Raw genomic sequence first — 10,422 nt, 5'->3', positions numbered from 1 at the left:
TCTGTGGCATTCCCATTTTAGTGGATGTGCTGCCGAAGAGAACACTATTTTAATGTATTTTTTATTAATTTCTGAGAATTTCATGCATGCATATATTTTGATCATATTTACCCCCAAATCCACTCCCCAGCCCTTATCATCACACACAAAAAGTGTGTGTGTATGTGCTTGTTCTTGTGGGTGGAGATTAGGCTCCTCTGTGCATTCTTCCCACCCACCTTTGCTGGGGTTCCAGACCCTGAACTAGGGTTGCCAGGTGGCTTTTGCAGACTAAGCTATCTCACTGGCCCTCACCTTGCAGATGCATGTTTTCAATTAAGTCTTACAACAATCACCCTCTGTAAGTAAAAACCACAGGGACAGAGAAATGGCTCTGCCATTAAGGCATTTGCTGCTCTTACAGGAACTGGGTTTGTTTCCCAGCACCCAGATAAGGGCCAACGCCACCTATAATTACAGTTTCAGACCATCAACGCTCTCTTCCGGCTTCTGCAGGTAATTGTACATGTGGTGCATGTACATACATGCAAGCAAATGCCAATACACATAATATAAAAATAAAACCAGCCAGGAATGGTGGCGCATTAATTTAATTCCAGGAGGCACTCAGGAGGCAGAGGCAAGCAGATCTCTGTGAGTTCAAGGCCAGCCCAGGTTGCATAGTGAGTTCCAGATCAGACAGGGCTATGAGTTTTTTGTTTTGTTTTCTTAAAAAATAAACAAAAACAAACAAACAAAAACCACCCCAAAACATTTACCAGGTGTTAGTGCAGGCCTGAAAACCCAGCTGTTTGGGAAGCTGAGTTGGGAAGATTGTAAATTCAAGGCTGGCTTTAGCAACTTGGTGAGAGTCTGTTCTTACTGTGTTGGTATTTTTAAGGGAAAGAAATAAAGAGAGATGGAGATATGGCCTAGTGGTAAGGCATTTACCTAGCAGGTTTGAGGATCCCAGTTTATAGTTACTATAAAATATAAAGAACCTATATACAGCAGGGGCTGGTGAAATGTAAGGGCGCTCGCGTGAGTCCACTGACCTGAACTCATATAGTGGAAGGAGAGAACTACTGACTCCAAAAGGTTGTCCTCTGACCTCCACACATGAGCCACTGCATGCATGCACACACGCGTACTTAGCTGCACACACACACAAAATAAGTGCATACAAAATCTTAAAAATTCCACATTGAGGGCCAAGATATAGCTCAGCTGGTGCCTATATGCATGAAGTCATGCATTCTATCCCCAGCACTGCTCACACTTTAGTTGGTGGCATATATCTACAATCCCAGAACTCACGAAGTACATGCAATAGGATGAAACTCCGAGGTCATCTTCAAACACACAAGTTTGCAACTGTGTCTCAAAAAATTAATTAGGGGCTGGAGAGATGGCTCAGTGGTTAAGAGCTCTTCCAGAGGACCCAGGTTCAATTCTCAGCACCCACATGGCAGTTCACAACTGTCGGTAACTCTAGGCTCCAACACCCTCACAGCCGACATCCATGCAGGCAAAACACCAATACACATAAAATACAAACAAACAAACATGCTTTCTCTAAAATAATTAGTTAATTAATTAATTAAGCTGGATGTAACTGCAGACGTAATCTCACTGATCCGAAGACAGAAGCAGGTGGATCTCTGAGTTCAGGGCCAACTTTGTCTATAGTGAGTTCTATCTAGGTCAGCAAGAGCTGCTACGTAGAGACCTTGCCTTGAAAATACAAACAAACAAAATAGTAATAATTAATTAGAGACTGGGAAGATGGCTCGGCTGTTAAGAGTGCTAGCTGCTCAGCTGAGCGGTAGTGGCCCACACCTTTAATCCCAGGAGGCAGATGGATCTGAGTTTGAAGACTACAGAGTTCCAGGACAGCCAGGGCTACACAGAGAAACCCTGTATATATAGAGAGAGGTAGTATGAATGTGTGTATGTGCTACACATATATACATTCTGGCAAACACACATATAAAAATAAATCCCTCTCTGGCCTTGGCAAGCAACAGGCATGAACACATTACACTTACATACATGCAGGCAAAACACTCATATACACTCATTTTTTTCAAAAACTTAACTAATTAATAAAAATTCTACATTTAGGAAGCACTCCACAAATTCTGAGAGGGCCTCAGTAAGAAAGAATTGTATGTACATAGTAGGTCTAACATATACAACAAAATGCTACTGCTGAGTACGAACTTATATAACATAAGCATACAAAAATTACGTAACAACAGTAAGAAGCACAAAGTTGCAGATGACAAATCCATAAAGTTACTAAAGGAAGGAAGATATCTTCTTCTATTTTTCTAGAGATAAGAACCCTATCAGTTTTCTAGACTGTCACTGAACTTGTGATCCTCCTGCCTCAGCCTCCTGAGTAGGTAGGATTACAAGTTTACACCGCCACCAGTGAAAAAGAAGCTGTTTAAAAATGTATTAGGGTACCATAAATTCTTTAATTTGTGAAACAGACCTCTTAAAACAACAGTAAGTAAAGTGAAAAGGACTAATAAAATGGCTCAGCACTGACTGCCAAGCCTGACCCTGAGTGGAATTTCAAGGATTTACTGTCAAAGCAATTCTTGAAGGTTGTCCTCTGACCTACATCTGCACACCCATGCCTACTCTCCCACCCAAAAAATACATCAATAAAATGTAACAAAAATTTTATATGAGGGCTAGAGAGATGGCTCAACAGTTAAGAGCACTGGCTGCTCTTTCAGAGTTCAATTCCCAGCAACCACAAACATCTGTAATGGGATCTGATTCCTCCTTCTGGTATGCATGAAAACAGAGCGCTCCTATAGATAAATAAATAAATCTTTAAAAAAATTTTACATGAAAAGATTTTTATATGAAAAGATTTTTGAAAAAGGATTTAGGGGCTGGAGAGATAGCTCAGTGGTTAAGAGCACTTGTTGCTCTTGCAGAAGACCAGGGTTCAATAACCAGTACCCACTTGGCAGCTTACAACTACCCGTGACTTCAATTCTAAGGGATCGGACACTCTTCTGACCTCTGTGGGCACCGGGCATGTACTTGGTGCACACACACACGTGCAGACAAAACATTCGTACTCATAAAATAAATAAACCTAAAAAAAGAAAACATAAAAAGGATTTCTTTTTATATGTGTTATGTGTGTATCTGTGTGCATTTGTATGCAGTGCCCCCAGAGGCCAGAACAGAATATCAGATTCCCCGAAGCTGCAGTTACAGACCATTGTGATCTGGGGTCTGAGCTGCCATGTGGGTACTGGGAACTGAATTCCAGTTCCTCTGGAAAAGCAGCAAGTGCTCTTAAGCACTGAGCCTTCTCTCCAGCCCCAAGAAAGACAATCTTTAAAACCCAGACCGCTGCACAGAAATGTTTATAGGTCTAACTCTCACAGTTGAATTAACCCTCTTGCAGCAGTCTGGGCCCTAGGATCTGGCACCCTGATATGCTGCATTTTAATTCATTATACTTAATGATACCTCAAACTCAATATGGCCAAAACTTTGTTCCTGTCTCATATTTCTTTTCCCATTTAATGGTATCACCATCTCTCTAATCTGACCCAAGCAATAAATAGACAAAAACTCTTGCTATCAGATTTAAGGAAGGTTCTAGAAGTCAGTGCCTGAGTTGGTTTTGTTCTCATGCTTAAATATTATCCAGCACATCACAGATTCTCAAACAAGTACTGACAACCAGGTAGTTAGATTCCCAATCTCGTCTTTCAGATGTCCTTATAGGACCCATCTCAAATCACTGTGGAGAACCCCTTCTTTAACATCAATGTTTAGTCCTATGTTCTCATTTTTTTATATTCCTGGGTCCCTAACTCAAGAGTCCGTCTCCAGCAAACTTTAAGCCCTAGTCTGCTATCATCTATCCTCGCTCACTCTCATAATGCTGACAAATTATTGGGATTAAACTCACTAAAAGTTTTATGAATGCATCTATCATTGCCAAAGCTCACCTTCAAATCCAACACGCTCAAGCAGGTTCAGCGGGTACCAAATTAAAGGTTTGTTTCCAACTGGAAGCAGAGGCTTGGGAATGCTAGAAGTCAAGTCGGTCATCCGAGATCCTCCACCCACAGCCATAACTACAGCTTGAAACTCCATTTTTATAAAACTGCAAGCACAGGGGGCAAAAAGAGAAGAACATAAATCAAGTAACACACACAGTAGTTTGTCTTTTCTCACACTAGGAGCTCGCACTTAGACAAGCCGCATCCCTCCCTGTGGTGTAAGGAGTGTAAGGGACACTCTTAACTGCAGTTTAAACATCATCTTTCCATCTTCTCTAACCAACGTGAATTTTGGCTCCAATCTCCGTAAAAAGAGTAATATAAACTAAAAACATCTGGCCCTTGTCCTTGAGTTGTTTATGGTTAAATAAAAGAAGTTCTGGGAGGAGATGAGGGAAGGAGGGAAGGGGCTACAGCTGGGATACAAAGTGAATAAACTGTAATTAATAAAAATAAATTAATTAAAAAAAAAAAAGAGAAGTTCGGGCTGAAGAGATGGCTCAGAGGTAAGAACACTCACTGTTCTTCCAAATGTCCTGAGTTCAATTCCCAACAATGACATGTTAGCTCACAACCATCTATAGTAAGACCTGGTGTACAGGCAGAATGTTGTATAAATAATAAATCTTAAAAAAAAAAAAAAAAGAAAAAAATGACAAGTTCAAGTGTCAGTGGTGGTGGTGCATGCCTTTAATCTTAGCATTTGAGAGGCAGAGGCAGAGGCAGGTATATCTTCATGAGTTCAAGGCCAGCCTGGTCAACATAGTGAATTCCAGGACAGCCAAAACTAAGTAGGGAGACTATGTTTCAAAAACACAAGCTTCTTGAGAGTCTAGCTGGAGAACTGTAGTTTTCACCCCTCATCAAGGAAACTTCCCTTTACAAAACACTCAAACTATTACAGAAAACCACAACTTACAAAAAGCTCCACAAGAGTTGTGGAGCTCAGTCCTAACTAAGAGAACCTATAAGAGAATCCTGCAGCTAAGGCTCAGGGATCATTAAGGAAGGCAGGGAAGAAAGACAGAGGAACTGGAAGTTTATTATGGGATGTGTCTCCTAGATAATCCAGAGAAGCTACACACAAGAAGTGTCACCAACATGGCTGTCTCAACAAGACCTGAACAAGGACGACACCAATAGATGTGCTAACATCTGAGCCAGAAAACTCACAAGACCTTGACCCTAAGCAAAAACTATGGGCAACCAAGAAATGCTGAGAGAAAGAGAAACAGTGCACACCAACTGGTTATCCAATACCAAATGATCAGCTCTGAAAACATACCCGTACAAGTAACGTTATACCGACTGTGCAGGTTTTATGTATGTATTTAGGATCACACACACCACCACCACCACCACCACCACCACCAACAACAACAACAACAACAATTAAAGAAAAAGAGGCCATGAATGTGAAAGACAGCAAGACAGGTACAAGGTTGGGGCTGGAGGGGAAAAGGAAGTGAGATACGTGAACCAACATATAGAGAATGCCTAGACTTCCAAGAACAAAGGTTTATATCGATGGTGCTCAACCTGTGGGTTCCGACCCATGGCAACCTCTAACTCCAAAAATTTCACAATTCATAACAGTAGCAAAATTACAGTTAGGAAGTAGCAGCAAAATGCTTTTATGATGGTGGTGGGCGTCCACAACTTAAGGAACTGTATTAAAGGGTCACTGCCTTGGGAAGGCTGAGAACCACTGGGTTACAGGAAAGTAAAGCTGGCTCTGACTCTGAAGGAGTTATGTTACCAAGTAGATTTCTGAGCATAAGAGCATAAGCATCCAAAAAGTATAAAACAGACTTGGGATTCTCCCACTAATTCAGTCATATGCTCTATTCTTCAGTCACAAAGATAACTCCTTAAACACAAATGAAAGCTGACAATGGAACCTATACTTGCAGAAACAATCCAAATTGTTAACTCCTTTTTCCAAAGTCAAGGTATAAAATAAAGCTGGAGTGGGACAGCATGCCTTTAGTCCCAGCACTCAGGAGGCAGAAGCAGGAGGATCTCTGTGAGTTCAAGGCCAGCCTGGTATACAAAGCAAGTCCAGGACAGCCAGGGCTACAGAGAGAAAACCTATCTCAAAAAACAAACAAGTAAGAAAATAAAAACTACTTAATCCTGAAAGTTCATGAACCCCTACTGGTTAACACCTTAAGATATTTTTTTTTACTTACAAACTAATTACACAATCATTTTATTCAAAGTATAAAATTCAGTGTTAAGGGAGAAAATAAAAACCTAACATCAAATTAGCAAATATTTTACATTCATCAGAATAATACTCAGTCCTAGTTTATACACATGAACCTCTAAACCACAGAATTTAATACTCAGTATGCCCAGGCCACAGAGCAAAGGCTCTTCTGCAACTTAAAAGTAGTCATTTCAACTTCAAGATATATTGCCGCAGACTGAAACTTAACTTTGGCATGACAGAACTCCCATCACACCTGATATTATTATGAGTCAAAAGGCTTGAGTCCAAGTTCTCCCTCTCTCAGGCGATGGCCCAACAAAACTCTTAGTCCCCTTACTTCTTAGAAGGAGGTAATGTCCATTGATGATGGAACTAGACTGGCTGAATTCTAGTACTACTGAGTATTAGCTATGTGAGTTAGTATAAGCCAGTTTCTATGCTTGGGCTTTTTTTTTTTTTTTTTTTTTTTTTTTTAGAAAAAGGTATTTATGGCTTTGACTTCACTAAACTGCTGGGATTAAATGAGGGCTCACTTGTCTAGTATGTATGAGGCCTTAGGTTAGATCCCCTGCACAGGAATAAAAAAGTAATTCTACATAAAAATTACAAATTCTACATACAAAATAGTAATTCTATCATAAGCACTATATACATGCTTCATATTACTGGACAGATGCGAGAACATTGGGAAGCCCACTATACCAACTGAACCATACTGCTCTATAACTGGATCTATATATCCTTTTTAAAAAAAAAAAAAAAAAAACAAACATATTTTTTTTTTTATTTTACTTTTATGTTTTGCCTGCATATACGGAGTCAGATCCCCTAGAACTGGAGTATAGATGGTTGCGAGCCACCACGTGGGTGCTGAAAATTGAACGTGGTCCTCAGGAAGAGCAGCCAGTGCTTTTAACCACCGAGCCATCTGTCCAGATGGAGAGGTCCTTTTTAAGGGGATAGGTACTACTGCGCTGCCACAGCCGGAGTGTAACGGCCTTTCCTCCATGTGACCCCACTTTGGATCAGCACACGCAACCGGGTGGTTCCAGACTCCTCTAGAGATCATCATCGTGATGCTTGAGAAGCTAGTGCCTCCTGGGCTCTAGTGAGCCTCCTGTCTTACCGCCTTAGCTGGGACTGCAGGTCCACTGCCATTCTGCTCGGCTGGTTCTCTCCTGGGCCTAGGAATCAACTAGCAGAACCCTTCAGACTGGGCTGGAAAACTACCTTGCATAGCATGAAGCCAAGACTAACTCTTCCCACGCCAGCGATGGGGACGTCGTTATTTGCTTCTACTACACTATGTATGTATGGCGTCAGCCTTTATTGGCCTCGTTGCAGGCATGCATTTAAATGCCTGTGACGAGTGAGTTCCTTGAAGCTGCGGTACCATCGGTGGAATGAGCATCTGTGAATCTCACAACAGCTCCGAATGAGAGGTAAGCTAAACGTGCCTAGAACCCATTATAATTCTTGTTCTCAATCTCTGGGTTTAGTTGGGGTGGGGGGGGAAGAGAATGCAACTCGGGGAACAGGAATAATTATGACCCTAACTAATGATAATGCTAGGCTGACTCAAGCCTCAATGTTACCGTGGTGACTCCCGAGGCCAAATCGCGGAGTCTCAGCAGCCTCCAAGTTTTACAGGAGGCGTTTACAGCGCCTCACTCACGCCTTCCTTCCCTCACCGCACAAGTTGCCGTCTCCAGTCCTCAACGATGAGCTCGGCCACTGCGCCGTACTTGGTCTGCCAAGCCTTTGAGTCGTACCGTGTCCCCTGTCGTCCCAGCCTTGCGCCCGAATAAACGTGAGAGGGACAAGTAAGATGGAAAAGGAAATCTCAGCACGGCACCCAGGGGGTCCGGTGCTCGCTCGGTGTGACTTGAAGCAGAACCTTCCCTCCCCGACTCGGCTCCGTCCTTCCATCTGTTGCACAGGGCGGTTGGCCGGGAGTCTCCAGTGCCCCGGTTCGGACACATGTCTCCGCGGCCGGGTGCGGCAGGGAGCCGCGGTGGCGACGTCGGGCTCAGTACCCCGCCTGCCCAGCCGGGCCCTGGCCCGCGAGCTCGCCTCCCTCCCAGGAGCCACCCGCGCGCCGCTCCCCGTGCCCGGCTAGTTCGCGCAAGGCACCGCGCAAGCCCCGGCTTTACCTCGGCTCCCGGCACGCCACGGCCGCTCCCAGCGCTCCCCACGCCGCCTCAGCCTGACAGGGGCATGGCGCAGGCGCGCGGAGGCCGAGCAGTTCGATGGGACGCGTTCGGCCGACTCAGGGAGGAGGGACGAGCGCCGAGTGATAGATGGCGGAATTGCGGGCCTTTGCCTCCTAAATCACCAGTGCTCATTGAGGGGCCCCTCCAGTCTATTCCGTTTGGAAGTTGCCATTCTACATACCCCGTCCCGAGGTGCAGATTTTGGTTTTGCTTTTTGGGATTTGGTTGGTTGGTTGGTTGGTTGGTTGGTTGGTTGGTTGGTTGGTTGGTTTGGTTTTTCAAGACAAAGTTTCTCTGTGTAGGTTAGGCTGTCCTGGAACTCACAACGTAGACCAGGCTGGCCTTGAACTCCCGGAGATCCACCTGCCTCTGCCTCCCGAGTGTTGGATTAAAGGCCTGTGCCAACGATCCCCGGCAGATTCAGTAGTTTGAAAAACAAAACACCCTTTGCAGGCCAGCAGTTGGTTAGGCTTTCAGTGTGCAAGATGCCTGATGTATTAGAAAATGTTAGCCATTCAAACAGTGAGAAGAGGTCAATAAAGTCGTCTCTGATGACACTTAACAGTTTGACGAGAGTGAGGCAGGTTGAGCCTTGAGAAAGAGTCAAGCTGACTAGACAGCAAATTCAACGATCCTGCTGATGATTGGCACACTGGTACTTAAGAGGCAGAAGCAGGCAGATTTCTGAGTTTGAGACCAGCCTGGTCTACAAAGTGAATTCCAGGCAGAGAAACCCTGCCTTTATTATTATTATTATTATTATTATTATTATTATTATTATTATTATTATTATTTTATTTAGTTTTTATTTTATGTGCATTAGTGTGAAGGTCTCAGATCCCTTGGAACTGGAGTTACAGGCAGTTGTAAGCTGCCTTGTGGGTGCTGGGAATTGGACCCTGGTCCTTTGGAAGAGCAGACAGTGCTCTTAACCACTGAGCCATCTCTCCAGCCCCAGAGAAACCGTATCTTGAAAAACAAACAAAAAAGATCCTCAGAGACACCCCCCACCCGCACCCCCCACCCCCGTGTTCAATAAATAACAAGAAGGCCACCGAGGCAGAAATAAAGTAAACAGGCCAGGGAGTGAGTGACCTGAGAATGTCGGGTGGCAGGAGCAGGATATGAGACCCCACCCAGCATGTAGGCTTTTCTGTGAGTTAACCAGCTGTAAGGAAAGGTTGCCTTACGTTTATTAAACAAACAGCACAGGAGGAGACAAACCCCGTGGAGTCTGCAGCCCAGCATCTGTAGTCCAGAAGATGCTGGCATGTGAAGGCTTTCACTCTGATTGTGCATGGCATTGCACGCCTGTGACCTCCACTCGAGGAGGCTGACGACTGCAGGTTCTGGGCTAGATAGGGAGACCTGGCTCAAGAGCAGAGGTGGGGAAGCCATGACAGCTCTGAAGGAGCAGGAGCCTAAACTGGAACTTCACAGCCCGGGCCTTAGTTTGAGCCTTGGCTTTGGTCCGTGGCTGGCAATCCCAACTATTTTGAGCGATTGCTTATTTGATCAGAAACTGTTGAGCGGAAGAACACGATTTGACAAGTTTTGTCTTTTTAAAATTAATTTATTTGGTTTTTTGAGACAGGGTTTCTCTGTGTAGCTTTGGCTGTCCTGGAACTCTGAGGCCTCAAACTGGAAAAGATACACCTACCTCTGCCTCCCCCAGTGCTGGGATTAAAGGCATGCACCACCACCAGGCTAATTTCTTACTCCTTTGAAAGTACCCCTTTTTCCTGTCCAGTATTTATTTGTTTGTTTTGCTCTCCTTGCATGTACGTCTGTCTGGGGGTGTTGGGTCTCTCAGAACTGGAGTTACAGAGGAGGAAGATGAAGAAGAAGGGGAAGAAAAGGAGGAGAAAGAATTGTCCCAGGTCTAAGGCAAACCCTATGTGAGGTACCATGTGGGAATTGAACCTGGGTCCTCTGGAAGGGGAGTCAGTGCTCTTAACCATTGAGCCGT

The 10,422-nt window shown here is 44.1% G+C and overlaps 1 protein-coding gene across 2 annotated transcripts in view; it reads right to left on the bottom strand.

Annotated features, from left to right (window-relative positions):
* The window catches only part of Eif2b3 (eukaryotic translation initiation factor 2B subunit gamma), a 65,131-nt gene extending 56,682 nt beyond the window's left edge, over positions 1 to 8,449 (bottom strand). Inside the window, exons 1-2 of one of the 2 annotated variants that reach the window (XM_055618532.1) lie at positions 8,394 to 8,449; positions 3,972 to 4,129 (exon numbers count right to left, since the gene is read on the bottom strand). In XM_055618532.1, the coding sequence (XP_055474507.1) occupies positions 3,972 to 4,119 (148 nt within the window). In that variant the 5' untranslated portion in view covers positions 4,120 to 4,129; positions 8,394 to 8,449. Of the gene's footprint in view, positions 1 to 3,971; positions 4,130 to 7,835; positions 8,033 to 8,393 lie in introns of those variants that run through there. The other variant, XM_055618531.1, reaches the window with a different exon arrangement.
* Positions 8,450 to 10,422: the final 1,973 nt, after the last annotated feature.

Source organism: Psammomys obesus, unplaced genomic scaffold (genome assembly GCF_907164565.1).
Source record: "Psammomys obesus unplaced genomic scaffold, mPsaObe1.curated_primary_1811, whole genome shotgun sequence".
NCBI lineage: Eukaryota > Metazoa > Chordata > Mammalia > Rodentia > Muridae > Psammomys > Psammomys obesus.
This window is presented reverse-complemented; position numbering and strand designations above follow the sequence as displayed.